This window comes from Galeopterus variegatus, unplaced genomic scaffold, assembly GCF_000696425.1.
Source record: "Galeopterus variegatus unplaced genomic scaffold, G_variegatus-3.0.2 Scaffold3727, whole genome shotgun sequence".
In the NCBI taxonomy this organism is placed as follows: Eukaryota; Metazoa; Chordata; class Mammalia; order Dermoptera; family Cynocephalidae; genus Galeopterus; species Galeopterus variegatus.
In genome coordinates, this window is record NW_007729838.1 from 99,960 (window position 1) to 116,397 (window position 16,438).

A 16,438-nucleotide genomic window follows, 5' to 3' on the forward strand; every position below is an offset into this window, starting at 1 on the left:
ACCCTCGGCGGGAGCGCTGCCACACTCCCAAGCGGCGCACTGTAGCAGTGCACCACCGGGCTGGCCCCTATATCTTCCACTTTAAAGATACTTTGCGTGTGTGTCTTACCATGCCCAAAAAGGCTCCCCACAGGGCCGGCCCGGTGGCGCACTGGAGAGTGCGCCGCTTGGGAGTGTGGCGGCGCTCCCATCCCACATACAGACCGGTTCCCGCTCACTGGCTGAGTGCAGTGCGGGCGCAACACCGAGGGTTGCGATCCCGTTGCCGGTCCCCGGTACGGGTGCGACACCGAGGGTTGCGATCCCGTTGCTGGTCAGTAAAAAAGACAAAAAGGAAAAAAAAAAAAGGCTCCCCACAAATCCCACTCTGCTTGTCTCTCCACCTTTGTCCCCTACCTACTCTCCTCCCCTAGCCACACGTCTTTCTCCTCTTCCTTAGAGTCAAGCTACTTTCTCCTTCAGGGACCTTGCTCAGTCTCTGCCCTCTGCCTGGCATTCTTTTCTTCCACAGAACTCCTGCAAATCTTTCAGGCCTCAGTTGTCAGGTCAACTTCCTTAGGGAATCTTCCCCTAGCCACAAGATTAGATTAACATATTAATCTGACAAATGACCGCCCAGCATCCTGTAATTTTCTTATGTAAATTATCCTCCATTTGTAATTATAGAGCCTTTTGAGTATTATTAATTCACACACTACTTTCCTTGGTAAGAGTTTAAACTCTGTGAGATCAAAGACTGCGTGGTCTGTCTTGTTCATTACTGTAACCTCAGAGCCTACCACAGTGCTTGGCGCACAGTAGGTGCTTAATAAATACTTGAATAAATGAATAAGAAAACAAAGGCTTTCTTGATGCCCCAGGAAATGTGCTGGCCATTCCCTCCTAAAGCCTCTCTAATATTTTATATCCTGTATTCCTGAGTTATAACCTATGTTATGTGACTGTGAGTTCTGTGAGAAGCAGGGCTGTTAATGTCTCTCACTTTCGCATCTCCATTTGTCAGGAACGTTAATTAATGTTGTTTATTATAACAATCCTAGTTCGTTTTATATCTCTGCCCATAACACCCTTTCACTACCCTATCAATAGGGGGAGCATTTCAAAAAAATTCTAAGTTGTAATATAGAGTATTTTATTACTGTTTTTTATTAGAAGTATCACCTCTATTGCCATGCCCTGAAGTATTGGCATGATAAGTATTGTCATGGTAATCCCTTCTGAGAAACATGCATAGGAACACCTAGTACACACATATTAGTGGTTTATTAAGGGCTGTTTCTCAGCAGGTTTTGTTGGACTTATCATGAGCTTCTATTGTTTTAATCTTTCTTGTAGAAAAAAATATTTTTAATACTTTCCCCGAAGAAATGCCAAAAAGAATTTTATGGTGATAAAAGTAAGTAGGCAAGTGATTTAATGTACAGAATTTCATTTTACTGGCCTTTTTTTTTATATATATACCACACTTGAATTTCTTAAATCATAGTATTCTTTTTTTTTTTTTTTTTTTAATTATTATTTTTTGTCCTTTTTGAGACTGGCCGCACCGTGCTCAGCCAGTGAGCGCTGTGAGCGCACCGGTCATCCCTATATAGGATCCGAACCCACGGCGGGAGCGCTGCTGCGCTCCCAGTGCCGTACTCTCCCGAGTGCGCCATGGGCTCGGCCCCATAGTATTCTTTTTAAACATCAGTTTTATTGAGATATCATTTATACACCGTAAAATTCACTCATTTTAATTTTTCGATAATTTTCAGTAAATTTACAAAGTTGTGTAAACATCACCACAGTCTAGTTTTTTTGATTCATGTTTTTCTTTTTTGAGGACTTTAAAAAAAAATTATAAATCACAGTATTTTAAAGAATAATTGAGGGTTTTTTTTTTTTTTTTTTTTTTTTTTTTCCTTTCTTTCTCTTTCAAAGCCTGGTTATAGGCCCTTCTCTCTTACTCTTGCCTTATTAATATGACCTCAGTGACATTTTATTTGGTGATGCTGGTGGAACATTCAAACAGGGAGCTCATATCTGAGTGAGCAGTTGGAGTAATGAGAAGGGCAGTGGCCTGCTGTCTGGGCCAGAGTGGCCATCAGCACTTGTGCTGTAGCAGAGGGGATAAGCAGGAAGTGAGAGAGGAAATGGGATGAGGGTGGAGTGGGAGGAGAGGACAGATGAGCAAGGGGAAGAAAGGGGGAAGAGATAGCAGATGTCAGGGGAAAGCCATCAGGGTTCTAAGAAGATGTGAAAAACTTGATATATTTTTTGAGTCAGAAAGCTTATTTCCAAATCTGAAAATGGAAAGAAGAAAAAAACATTCCTCCTGAGTCAGTTTACAGGAGTTCTTGGGCTTCTTCCTCAAATGTTCATTTTTCTCTTTTGTGATCTTTTGCCCCTTCCTCCTATATGAGTTTTAAATTTCACATCTTACCTGGTGGGTGCTTCTTCAGTCTGCAGTGTATTGCTAGTATGTGGCTGAGTGAGCAACGTCAGGGGGTTTCAGAGCACACAGGGGAGGAGGCACTGTTTGCTTTAGGGAGCTTCTGTTCATAAAGGTCCTTAAACAGTAAGTGATTCACGGGTTGTAAGCAGAAATAGGGAAGCAGAATTCTGAACTGCAGGTCAAGTTCAGATACTGTATTAGCCCATGGCCATTGCCATCAAAAAGGAGGAGCTGAATCATGACTTCCATTGTCATTTTAGCTTTTTAGCAAGAGTTTCTTTAGGATCATCTGATGTCAGAGTTATGGCTCACTGGTGTGTGTTTCTAGTTTCCTCAAAAAATATACTTGATTTTAATGTCAAGCCAGAAAGATATCCCCACTCCCTAAGGCATCTTTGCCCATCTTAGCAATTGGAATCCAATTTATGAAGCAAGAGTTGAATAGTCTTCATGTAGAAGGACCCTTTTCATGTCTATGTCTCACGGAGCTATTATTTGAATACTTAATATAAAGCAGATAATATTTCAATAATATGGAGAAATGGCAGAATAAGAGCTTAAAAACTTTTGTTGAATGAATCAAGTGAATGCATAGGATGTGTGTTGTATGTGTATATGTGGTCCTTTGTTTCCGTTTCTTAGAAGTTTTGAGCAGCCAGTATAGAATGTCGGAAAGGAAAAGGTGGAAATTTCTGTCTAATGTAATGTGACTCGGCTGGTCTTAGGATCTTATGCCTGGAAATAGCCCAGTGTGGCTCAGGAAGCAGAGAAAGGGTGCCAGATCATTTTCTGGCAGGGGCTAGGGCCCAAGGCCCCAGGATTGAAAGGAAACCAAGGGGGCAGTTGCCCTGGAGGGACACCAATACTTTCTCTTTGACCCCAGCTCTTCCCCTTCTGCTTCTATATGTATTCCCACCAGTCATCATCAGAGTTGTTGCCCAGCTATCATTACCTGCTTCTTCCAGAGAAATAGTTTCTATTTTATGTTAAAAAAAAAAAATGTCTATAATTTCACTTTGATTATTAAATAAATTCCAGAGCCCTACGTTTGTCTTTTTCTGTGTTTTTCAAGTGCTGCCACTTTTCACTACTCTGAAAACCAGATTGTCTTAAATCTAAACATAAGCTCTGTGCTTGGCACATAGTAAGTGCTCAGTAAACTTTATACATGGTCAAGCTGCTTTTAAGAAAAGCTGAAGTTAATATTACTGGCCATTTGATTGATTATGCCTCTCCATTCTTACTGGTGTTCTCACAATCCCTTAGGATTTTTACTTTCTTCAGAGAAAGAGAAATGAGTTATTTGACTTTGGCAAATATTTATTAGAGAGTAAGAGAATGGACAGAGATTTTGATAAACACTTTGGGATTGCTTCTTAAGTCCCTGTTTTGAAACAGAAAATCCAATTTTAAAAAGTAGGTAACTTAATGTTCAGAGTCTATTAAAAACTTAAAATGCATCGATCTATTATATGACATTTTTCCGTCAGCCATAGGTGCACAATACACATTTCTGTTAGGAAACCAAGGGTGAAAACACCACATGGCAGATAATTAAAGCAGTTTCCTTCCCCACATCCCCACCTTACTTCCCCTACACAGCTCAGAGGTGGAAATAGTGGTCATCCTAGTTGATCTCAGTAACTGTATATTTGAGAGATTTGGAATGAGGACCAGGTAGTTGAAGGGTAATTCCAAGTTTAATTGACAGTTCTTTGTATGTATTAAGTAGTATGGTAGTTGAGCTTCATATTCGCTTCAAATAAGTGAAGATAGTTAGCTACACTTTTCAACTGAGATCAACCAAAATGAGCCTCTTGCATAAACCTAGTAGAAATAAGACCAAACCTAGCTTAGACCAAATTTGAGTCTGTAGACACTAGAGTGTTCAAGTGTATTTAGTTGGAAATAATATTTACATTTTTGGGGTGCTAATATAAGCACTTGTGCATGTGCAGATGGGAGTGCCCCCAGAGATTTCTGTGCTATTTTTTTAATGTTACAAAAATTACTAATATCAGTTTATTGCCCATTTTCTTTAGAACTGAATTGTGGATGGAGAGATTTGCCTGCACTATCCATCCTAGTTTTTCTAAAGGAAACTTCAACTTGTAGGTTTTAGTTTTTCTATTTCATTTAAAGGAAATATCTGAAGCCCTTAAACTTAAGTTGTACATTTTTGATCTCTCTTAAACATGCATCCCTTCATGACAATTAAAACATGAACACTTTTCACATTTCCAGAAGAGAAGTAAATGTTGGGTTCTATGTGTCCTTCCAGTGTCTATTCTAACAAATATCAGGAGAAAATTTAAAAATAAGTACTTCTAGGAAATAATTTGAAAAAAGTTTTTTATGATAATGGCAAAGAGAGAAGGAGATACAAAGAAAGCAGGTCGGGTGGGCTGTGTTTTGTTTGTTAGTACTATTGGAAATGTTTAGTCAAAGTGCACCACTGACTTAAAAGTGAATTTGAGTTGCTCCCACCAGTTGTAGAGGAACATCCTTCACGGGGGCACAGAGATGGTACCTGTAGTTGGATGCCCAGTTACTCCTCCTCAGTATGGACCTGAAGGTACCTATACATCTAGTCATCCACTTCCCGGGGCTTGTATTTGGAAATCTAGAGACCCCCAAGTGCTGTTTGCATGTAATTGAAGTTAGAGGACATGTTAGGAAAAGCTGTTCATGACCGAGTAGAAAACAAATAATTGTATTCTGTTTCTGATCTTCATTTATAGCACCAGCAACAAGTGGTGCAGGCTGTGGAACGGGCCAAGCAGGTGACCATGGCAGAACTGAACGCCATCATTGGGGTACGTGGCCTTTCCATTCTAGCTCTCATCTTAGTGTTTGTCATCAGCTCTCTCATGCTCTCTTTTTTAAAGTTTTTCTATGAAAGGAGCAAAAAGCATTAGATGACCACAGGTTAAATTAAGAACTTTGCCTTCAATCTCCTGTGAAATTTGATGGCTGCCTCAGAAAGTTTGGATCATATTCTCACCAATTCAAGTTGATGTGTTCCTGAGAACTGGGTAGTACTTTCTCATAATATTTCTCATAATACCCCAATGTAGTATTTAAGGAGACTGGATAGTACTTTCTCATAATATTTCTTTTATCTTTCCGTAAATGATGATTATGTAGAGTACCTTAATAACATTTTTTAGTGAAATGTGTATTTTCACATTTCCCCTGCTATTCACTCTCCTCCCCTGGGGTTTGTGGTTCTTATGGGCTAGTCTTCGCATGTAGTACAAGTAATAGTTGAACTACACTTTTTTGAAAAATTAGTGGCCCAGTCAGAAAATCCTTCCTGGTAATAGTGACATAAATGTAGCATAGAAGTCCTGCAACGGAATTCACGGCTTTGGGCAGTAACTCCAACTCCACTTTTATTTTTGTTCTCTCAGACTAAAGTAAAAAGTAATAAAATAACATGACAAAACTTGGAAATAATAATGAAGGCAAGATATCTTAGCTGTAAAGAGCACAGTGTTCACTTCTGTATTGATGCAGACAGTATAAGCAGTTGCTTAGAATAGTGAAGACACTATAGCTGAACTTTTTCTGTACCCACCCAAATACTTTCTTTTGTGTATAGTGTATACACAAAAGTCTTTTCTCTTTTTTTCCTTAGTGTTTCAAACATACTTTGAAATGCTAATTATTTCATTTACTTTCATTAAAATTCAAATTCCTGAGTGAGGATGTGGATAAGGGTTGCCTGATAATCAATCTGAAGTGAAGATATTGCTTCACTTATGCCCCTGTCTTTTAACAAGGAAATCAGAACTCTGGTGTGGCTGCTGGTGGTGGGGGGCGCAATTGTCTGATTGTAGCTTGTTTTTTAATGGGCTATTTGGAGCTTTATTTTGTGTCCCCTGACTGCAAGAAAAAAACGGGTAATAAATTATCAGACATAATAAATGGAAAAGAGTAACCTTTATTTCCTCCAAAGTACATCTTGGAAAGAGGCTGAAACAGAGCAAGTCACGTAGAATCACAAATAATATTTGTCATACATTTTCTTTTCTTTTCATTTATTATAAGGATATTATTATTACGAATTGTGATTTTTCTTTATACCCTGTACTCAACCTATCCCTCCCCATCTCCATGCTCCGTCATTCATTTTCTGTGCTGGATATGGGTTGGGGGCATTAGAGATGAATACATTTCAGTTACTTTTTATTTCCTAAAACTCCAGAAAACAGCAGTATATTAAATTTATAAAGAGTTGAGAAAGCTTTAATTTTAAAGTTAAGTATGTATGTATACACCAGCTGTGCTTGCTTGGAGCGTGCACACCCATTCATGTGTTGTATTCACGTTGAGATGGTATGTATATTTTTGTTACCAAATCTTCCATGGATAAAAAAGGATAAAACCTACATTTCTCACCCACTGCACTGTCTGCTGTTTTTGGAGAGAATGTGCAGAGTGATGTCTGATGGGAGAGTTTGCTGGGTCATTTCTAGTTTACTGTTTATTATTTTTATGAATGACTAAAATACAGATAGCCATCTTACCTTACATCTGATTGAGAGTCTTTTCTAGGAAAACAGAATGCCTTTTTTGTTTCAAGTCTTTTCGTGACCGTCCAGTGAAGAGAGTAAGCTAAATCAAAAACACATTGTTTTGTGTTGGATATTGCTTAAAGTTATGAGGAAAGATATAAAATCAGAACAAGTTCCTTTTATGACATCGAGTGTATTTTTAATACTGTTTTATGTCTGTTTCATTTTTTATATACTTTGTTTTGAATGGGATGGCAGATTGTCTTTTCTCAGGGAAACGATGATTTATTAGACTGTAGCCGAGTTACTGACAGGCATATTGTGTATATTTGGATTTAATTATTTTTAAAAAGCTAATTTAATTTTGTTACCTAAAAACTTATTTGAAGAACTAACTCAATAGAGCTGCATGCTATCAGAGCACCATGTACTGTACTTGGATCTGGTGGGAATTCCAAGCTGTTTGTATCTGAGCAGAAAATGGAGTCAAAATCACATAATCTGACTATTCTGAAAAAATAGATGGCAGAAATAGAAAAATCTAGCAGTTTTAGGGAACATAAACCAAGTGATAAGGAAAGAGCCCAGTTACAAACTCACTTGATGAATATCTGTTGCTGAGGTTCTGTTTGTCCTTTTCAGCACTGCAGTAGTACCTTGTGTCCAGTAGTAGTTTTTGGAGTCGTAACATTGTGGAATTTTATTATTATTTTTTGTTACCTTGTGGAATTTTAAATGTGCCTGCTGTTTTCTTTTCCCTGGAGCATGAATGTGTTGTGAGGTGATGGTATTTTAATCTGCTACCAAAAATGATAAGGGGTCAATTTCAGATTTTTGTTACTTGATTTTTCTAACAGTGATTTTCTGCACTGAAGGAATGACAGTTTTCCTCCTGAGAGGCAAAGACCCATCTCAGCCCCTGCAGACCTTCCTTTATTTATCACTTCATATGTATCTGTTTTATATGTATGAACACCATCCAGACAAGAGCAAATGTTCCCAGATTTAATGAAATCTGATGAAGCACCTTTTTAACTCTGCAATATTATTCTACCTTCATTGGTAAATGAGCCAAACCAGTGATCCATGCAGTTTAAATGCAAAATGCTGAAGTGAGCCTGAAACCTGGAGAGGTTGCTGTTCTCGTGACAATAAGCTAGTTGTGTTTAATGGAATGAAACACAGTTATAATGATTTCTTTCACAGGTCATATTCAGTTTAAAACTGTTGATAGATTGAAATAAGTTAAATATCATTTATCTTTTATTTATAAGGAAGAGAACAGGGAAGATTCCTGTTTTTTTTCTATAGTTAATATTTTGTGTTTTATTTTGAACTGGTGATATTTCACGTTTCCTTGAAGCTTTCCCTAAGTTCCCCCAAATGGGCTGGGGGGATGTTATGTATCTAGTTTGATTTCATCATGTGTCCTACTAGCCACTGTGTTTTTAAATTAGAATCTCTGCAAGATGACACTGTTGGAACAACACACAAATTGTAGTTTTAAATCAGTAATATGATCTAATTAGAAATGATGTTTTCATTTCCTGTATTATTAAATTGAGTCATCTGACTATCTTAAAATGCTTTTTAAATCCATTATGCTATATAATCAGTGCATGCTGTGTGAATGTGGTTATGCTTAATAAAGGAGGTTAACTTCAAACCTTATAAGAATTTCACCAAAGAAACTACCATTAAGAAAAAAAGTTTTGTTAGTGTGAACATTGGAAAAGAAAATGTTTGGCTTGTAAAAATTCAAAATGTGGTTCTTTTAGAAACCACCCTACCCTCTTTTTAAACCTATTTGAGGGGAAAAAAAATGATAGAAATGTATGTATTTTTTAAAAAAGCACCCCTCCCTCTGAAAAACACTTAAAAACAGGTAGGCTATGTATGGTGTTGTGGGAAAATGCAGTTTAGCACAAGAAATGCTGAACCTCAATTTTTAGCAGTGACATTTTAATGATAGGAAGTCTGCAAAATTATTTGCCATCAATTGTGAAGGCAATAACAAGCCTTGGTGGTTTTTCACACTCTCTGTGTTAAGTGCTTTCAGAATGACAGCGTAAACTGTGTTAGAGAACTCCAAGGAAGTAAAACTGATTAAAATGTTCATGCTTGAATGGTGCTGATGGAATAGTTCATTTGGACTTTCTCTACCTCCTGCAGCTCAAGCTGAAATATTAAAATTCAGTGGATTTAAATCTCTCTCCTCTCAGCTCAGGAAAAAAACATTACATTTTAATAGGTTTTAAACCCATAATTCATTGGTTTGGAGCAGCACTATTAAATCTATTTAAATATTACTTGTATTACTAAAGAAATGATTTAAGAGACTTTTCCTTTACCATCCTATGTGTTTGAGTTAGTTGAGAAAGACAATACCTTCGGGGTCCCCCCTTCCCATGTTGTTTTATTGTCCTTCTCATATGATTGACCCTTAAATTGTGTGTGTGTGTGTGTGTGTGTGTGTGTGTGTGTGTGTGTTTGTGTTTGTACTTGACATTCTGGCAGAGGATCTAGCAAAGTGTGACAGTTTTAAAATCCATGTCCCTCCTTTTCTATTGTAGATTTCAAAACTGCCAATTTAAGTTTCAAAGGCATTTGGGTGAACCATTGTGGTAATTTTTCTTGTCTTCTTTTAAAACAAATTAGCCATTAGGCAAAAAACTGAAAGATATATTCCTAAATATGTGGGCATAAATAAAAACAAGGGTGTTTTCCCCTTTCTTATATCACAAATGCATGATGTATACTCCTGTGGACACATGGCCTTCAATAACACAAAACTTGAAATAAAATTTTTAAAAAACTTCACTTTTATAAGAAGAGCAAAAATGTATTAAGTATCTAAGAGCCATATTTTCATGTCTTTGTGTTCACTAATAAAGGGCCTTCCAAAAGAATTGTTAATCGTGTGGTAGGTCTGCTATTATCCTTTTTTGGGGGCGTGGCTGTCCCCACAGTGTTGACCCAGTGTTGTCCTTTCAGGACCCACCTCGTCATACCCCTTAGTCCCTTTCTCTCTAGCCATTGCCACTACAACATGTATCCCATGGCTTGATAGTACCTCCCGTCAGCCACACTGTAGAGGTCTCGCTTTCCCCCACTGCTTTGTGGGGGACCTTTGTGGGGATCCACCCTTCACTAATATATGCACAGCCTGGAAAGAGCGGGAGTTAAGCCCCATTGGGTAACACTGGACCCCACAGGGAAACAGTTAGTGGAATACTGTTCTCTCATGGGTGGACAATTTAGAGAAAGCTTTCTACTCTACTCCACTCCACAAATGGTCCCAGCAGGATGGAGCTTCAGTTGGCCATGGTAATGCTGACTCATTTTTTGAGTTTTCTTCCTTCCCCGATTCATTTTCCCTAGGCCCCCACGCCTGTCGTGGAATCATTTAAAAAATTACCTGCAGCCAAGCCCTGTCCTTTCACTTTTCTTGAGTGTCTTTCCTGAGAAACTCAGGATTTGACTTCACAGGCCTTAAACTCTTTAAGAGGGCTTTATAGGGCAGTTAGGTAATTGTAGTCACATGCTAGAATCATGGCTTGTTTTCTGATGTGAGTTCTGTGTGTAAAATATATTCTTTAACAGCTCAGCTTTTTACAACTCAGCTTTCACATTGTATTTCAAATAAATGCTTTTCAGTAAACTTACAGGTGAGCTTCTTTCTTGTTCTGCTTCTCTCAACTGATTACTATTGTTATTTTCTAAATGTATGTAATACAAAATGAACTTAAAAATGAGCTAAAAGGTAGATTTGTGTTTTATCACAGATTGTTATTTCAGCTTTGTTACTGCCTTTACTGCACAGTGTGCCTGGAGCTTAAAGGGTTTATAAAATATGCTGGCCACTGGCTGCATCACCTACCCATCTTGAAGGATAGGGGTTGGGTGAAGATGTATGTACTCTAGTTTTTGCACTCCTAGGGCTTTGTTCGCCTGCTGTCACAAAGCTGTGATGTTGTGAAAGCCAAAGCAGTTTTACATCCCATCCTTGCCTGCCCCTCAACACCCTCCACCCCTTTCTCCCCCACATGTGGTTCATTTACCCTGGAGTAGGGGACTACATTATTGAGTGATGTGGTTATAATCTAATTTTCCTGCTACAATTTGATGAGGCTCTAAGAGGCAGTAATTTCCTTTCTCTCATAACAAAGATTCTCGTATATCTAATTTTTAAGCTCTGCCTCCACTTCAGAGCTCCCAAAAAACACCAGGTAAGGAAGAGAATTTCTAATTTGTGCTTCTGGTGTGCACTCAGTTAATTTCTAGAAGCTGGCCAATCCTCACCTCCCCAAACTGGTACTAATCTGAAATGCTACTTCTTTTCTTTCTGCTTGGGGAGGAGCCTTCCTTCTCTCCCTCCCCCCTAGAGTTCAGCATGTAGTGTTACAACAGTTGCAAAATGTGTTTGGGGGGTTGCATCTGACATAGCTTAAGGCATGTGGGCATTGGGCTTCCACTGAGAAGAAAGAAGTTTCCCAGATCTGCAAATGTGCATTTCATCCACACCAGAGCACAGCAGGCTGAGCCTGTGCAGGGCCAGGGGTGAACTGTTACACAGAAAAGTGGGTTCTACTCAAGGCACCTTGCAAGCTTGCAGTTGCAGAGTTGCAGATTATTTTTTTTTTATAGTTCTTTTTTCTTCCTCTTTAAGTATTCTCTGATGACTTCTTCCCAGTAGTGTTTCTGCAAGCAGCATCACCAGCTCCAGTTTAGTCGGGGACCTTTTTCCTTGTGGACCTAGCTTGTCATGTGTCCTCAAAGCTGAGGGCAGGAGGGAGTGAGCATGAGCCTATCAAGAGAGGCAGGCTCAACCCAAACAGGCAACTGAAAGGGTTAATGACTGCACCTGACTGTCAAGCACGATGTGAAGTTTTCAGGACTTTTGTTCTGTGTTCTCAAAGCTCCCTAGGAAATCAGTTTGGGAATTCTTCTACCCAAAAATACGTTTGTGGTCTCCTAAGGACCTTTGTGAAAAGGTTAGAACACCTTAATGAATAGTAAGAATGATTTAATGATTATATCTACTTATTCATTCAGAGTGAGTGCTTTCCCCAAATCCTATTAAAGGGACACATTTTATTTTCATTTTGATTGATATCTTAAACTTCTTTGAAATGTGTTCTGAAATGATCCTCAAATTACATTTAAATCATGTTTTTAAGGGTTTGGTAGTTGTAAGTGCCTGGTTTTACATTTTACTACACATAATCAACTTTTAACTAATACATTTTAATTGCAGTAAGTAAACTAGTTTCCAAGGATAACAGTAAAGAAACTAATAGAAGACATGATAAAAATTAGGCTGTGTACATTTACAAATTTGTACCTTTTTTATATTTGCAGATATATTTTCAGATGTGGAATTAGGAATCCAGAAATATACATTCATTATCGATATTTTATATTCCTTTAAGTCAGATTTATTGAGGTATAGTTTACATAAAGTAAAATTTGCCCTCCTGAATTTTCACAATTGAATAGTCATGTAACTATATCATCACCGGCAAGATACAGAATAGTTCTCCCCTGCCCTAAATCCTCTTGTTCCCCTTGTAGTCAGTTCTTCTCCCTACCCCATCCACTGGCAACCCCTGAAAATGTTTTTTCTTCCAAAGTGAGCCTTTTTGAGAATGTCATGTAAATGGAATTATACATTATATAGCCTTTTGAGTTTTCTTCTTTCATTTAATATAAGGCTTTCAGATTTGTCCATGCAATTGCCCATATCAATAGTTAGATCCTTTTGTTTTGCTGAGTGATGTTCCACTGTATGGATATACTGGTTTGTTTATTCATTTACTCCTTGAAGGGTAGTTGAGTTATCTCCGATTTGGGGCCACTGTGAGTAAAAGCCACAAGAAATATTCATGTACAGGTTTTTATAAGCAAATATAAGCGTTCATTTCTTTTGGGTGAAATGAAAGGGTTTGCTGAGTGATGTGGTAAATGTATGTTTAACTTTCAAAGTAACTGACATACTGTTTTCCAAAGTCTTACTAATATGCGTAAGAGAACCTTTGCTCTTCATCCTAGTCAGCACATGGAATTGTAGGGTTCTTTTAGCTATCCTCATAGGTGGTGGTACTCATTGCGTTTTTACATTTCCGTAATAACTAATGATGTTTAGTGTCCTCTGTGCTTATTTGCCGTCTCTGTGTCTTCTTTGATAAAGTATCTGTTCAGATCTTTGTCTCATTTATTTTTCTTGAGTCAGGTTTTGTGTTTTTTTTTTTTTTAGTTTTGAGAGTTTTTTAATATTCTGGATATAAGTCCTTTAAGTATTTTGCAAATATAGTCTCCCAATCTGTAGTTCATTTTTTCATGTTTTTTTAAACAGTGCCTTTTGAAGAGAAGTGTTTAATATTGATGAAGTTTAATTTTTGAATTTTTTTCCTTTATGCATCTTATTTTTGTTGTTGTCTCTAAGTAATTGTTGCCTAACCCAAGAACACAAAGACTTTCTTCTAGATTTTCTTCTAGAAGTTTTATGTTTAGGCCCATTGTCTGGCTAGGCTAAGGCCTGGAATCCTCACAGCGCCAATTGTCTAGCTCTTAATCCTGTTTGTGATGCCAGTTGTCAAACTACATGACCACGCCAGTTATTGGGCTATTTTACATGCTGGTAGCCCTGCACCGACTGGGCTAATTGTTGAGCTAGGTCTCTTTAAGCCCATTCACAGACTGGGTCACAAACCCTTCATACGCTGCCAGGCTGGGTCGCCAGACCCCTTCATAAAGGTCTGTGAGCTAGGTAACCAGCCAAAAGGTCCCTGGAGCCTTAGGTTGGAAAGCATGGCTGCACTGGGCGGATGCTCGAGGCCAGTGCCCGCCTGCCTGCTGCACCAAATCTCTCTCTCTCTCCCTCTCTCTACCTCTCTCTCTCTCTCTTCCTCTCCCTCTCTCTCTCTCTCTCTCTCTCTCTCTCTCTCTCTCTCTCTCTACCTCTCTCTCTCTCTTACTCTCCCTCCCTCCCTCACTCCTTTGAACACCAGAATAGCAACGAAACTAAAAAGATACATTGGCACACATGCACACTAACTCCACACACACAAAATTTGCTTACACAGGATGTTGAACCACACCCAACTGGACCCGAGATGAGGGCCCTGACCAAACTATTCTATTTTTCCCAGCACCCATGATCCAGTTTAATTTTTGTTTGTGGTGTGAGGTTTGGGTTGTTTCTTTTTTTTTTTTTCAGATGGATATCTGATTCATTTGTTCCAGCACTATTTGTTGAAAAGACTGTTCTTTCTCCATTGGATTGCCTTTGCACAGTTGTTGGAAATCTTAACTGTATGTGTTGGGGTCTGTTTCTAGACTGTGTTCTGTTCCATTAAACTGTTGGTCTCTTTTTTCACCAGTCTCACACTGTCTTGATTACTGTAGCTTTCATTATTGATATTCTCCATTCCATTTGGCACTTGTTCTTTCCTGTTCTTGCTTGCCCTTTCTAGTCTGTACTCCTCAGACCCTCAGGTCTTTTTATCTTTTCCTTTTTTTTTTGTCTTTTTTCATGTCCGGCAACAGATCGCAACCCTCAGTGTCGCGCCCGTACCGGACCGGGACCGGCAACGGGATCGCAACCCTCGTTGTCGCACCTGCACCTCGCTCAGCCAGTGAGCGGGAACCGGTCTGTATGTGGGATCCCAACCCTCTGCGGGAGCGCCTCTGTGACTCTAGTTTTCTGAAGGCCACATAAGGAGAAAGTGGCAGAACTGGGATCCAGACTTTGACTGACTTCAGAGCTCACACATTTAACCACGATGCTACACTGACCCTTATTTGTTCTCTTGACCTCTTGTTCTTCTTTCTTTTACACTGGGATCAATATTCTCTTTATTCTGAGATCCACTGATAGGAATTGTCCATTGTTTTGTGTCCAGAGCTCAAGGTTGTGCGGAAAATGGAAATAGGGCGTGCCTGATGCACATACTAAATTGGCTAGCCTAAATTGTATTATATTAGTTCTGTAGGTAAGTTGAATACTCTTGACTCCTGCTGTGTTTCTTTCTATTTGTTGTTTCTTACTCTTATGTATAAGAACCAAAAGTTGTCATAAACACCACTACTGAAGCAGGTGTTTTAAACCTAGGTCCTTGGTGGTTCTAGGATTTAATGGTTGGCCACTGGGCTATTCATTAGCTCCCTGAAATGTTTGCAGAATTGTATGTATGTGTGTTGGGTTTTGGAGACAGGAGTTTGTGGTTTTCAGATTCACAGAAGGTCCCAGGACTGATGCAAAAAAAAGGTTTGAACCTATGCTTTATGCGAATAGGTAGGATTATGCGAGATCCTGATATGAAATAGTAAAATATTTTATGGGGTGCATGTAGAACATAAAGTATTTGTCCTATAGCATTATAAGGAGATATTGCTGGATGATTGTTCAAAAAACTGGAAGTCGGGAGTTTATAATGAATTCATTTCTAAGTATTGTCCAGGGGGTTGGGGTGGGAGGGTTTCTTGATTAAGAACTATTGGTGGTAAGCTAATTGCAGGCAGCAGTAGGTGAGGAAGAGGGGATGACTGGTAACAGAGGACAACAAAGGACCCTTACTAGGCCAGTGGCCAGTCAGAGTTGAGGTAGTAAGTTAGAACCCAGAGGGATTGCCAGTATGTTTTGGTGGGGACTTGTGCTCCATTTCTTGATGCTGATACCGTCTCCCGCTAACTCCCACCTTGGACCTCACATGTGTGGGTGTTGGCCTGGAACAATGTTCTTCAAATTGTGGCTCAGAAGACTCCTGAGCATATAGTGAGATCAATTCAGTGGGCCATAGACAGCATTTTTAATTAAAAAAAGATAGAAAATAGAAAATATTAGACTGTGTTGCACATAGTAGTGTTTAATATTGTTAGTTGAACTTTATTTTCATTTCCATGTATATTCTATGCAGAAGTGTGTACACGCATGTGCAAAACACGTAAGTTATGGTCAAAATATTGGAAAGCAACCTATCTAGATGACATCTGAGGTTCATTTCACCTGTAAAGTTCTAAGATCAAATGCAAGTTACTGAAGAACCTAAAGTACATGGGCTTTTTAAATACAGCTTTACTTTTTAAAAGTATTCTGAAGTAACTAAAGAAATCCCTTAGCTGGGTGACTTTAATGACTAAAACTTATGAAATAGAAGTGTTGGTTTCAGTAAGATGTTAAAGTCTCTAAAAATTTTCCTTAAATAGCTTAAACAAGCCTCCAGGAAATTGTATTTCCATAATTAATTTGCTTAGAAGTACCTTTCCTAGTAAACTATGGGTCAACTCAAAATGCTAACAGGATCACCAATGGGAAAATCAACACATCAGGTTTTTTGACCGCCCCCCGACCCCCCCCCCCCCCCCCCGCCCCCCCCCCCCCCCTTTTCTTGCCATTATTACTTAGAGAGTTAAACTGCAAGTTAGGACAATGGAGCCCTTGGCACAGGTCTCATGGGATTTGTTTGCTTTGCTTGTTACC

The 16,438-nt window shown here is 38.8% G+C and overlaps 1 protein-coding gene across 1 annotated transcript in view; it reads left to right on the top strand.

Annotated features, from left to right (window-relative positions):
- Positions 1-16,438, top strand: part of TLE4 (transducin-like enhancer of split 4) — a gene marked incomplete at its 5' end in the record, with an annotated part of 139,948 nt that overhangs the window by 43,847 nt on the left and 79,663 nt on the right. Inside the window, one exon of the mRNA XM_008585822.1 lies at positions 5,179-5,253. Coding sequence (XP_008584044.1) covers positions 5,179-5,253 — 75 coding nt within the window. The remainder of the gene's footprint in view (positions 1-5,178; positions 5,254-16,438) is intronic.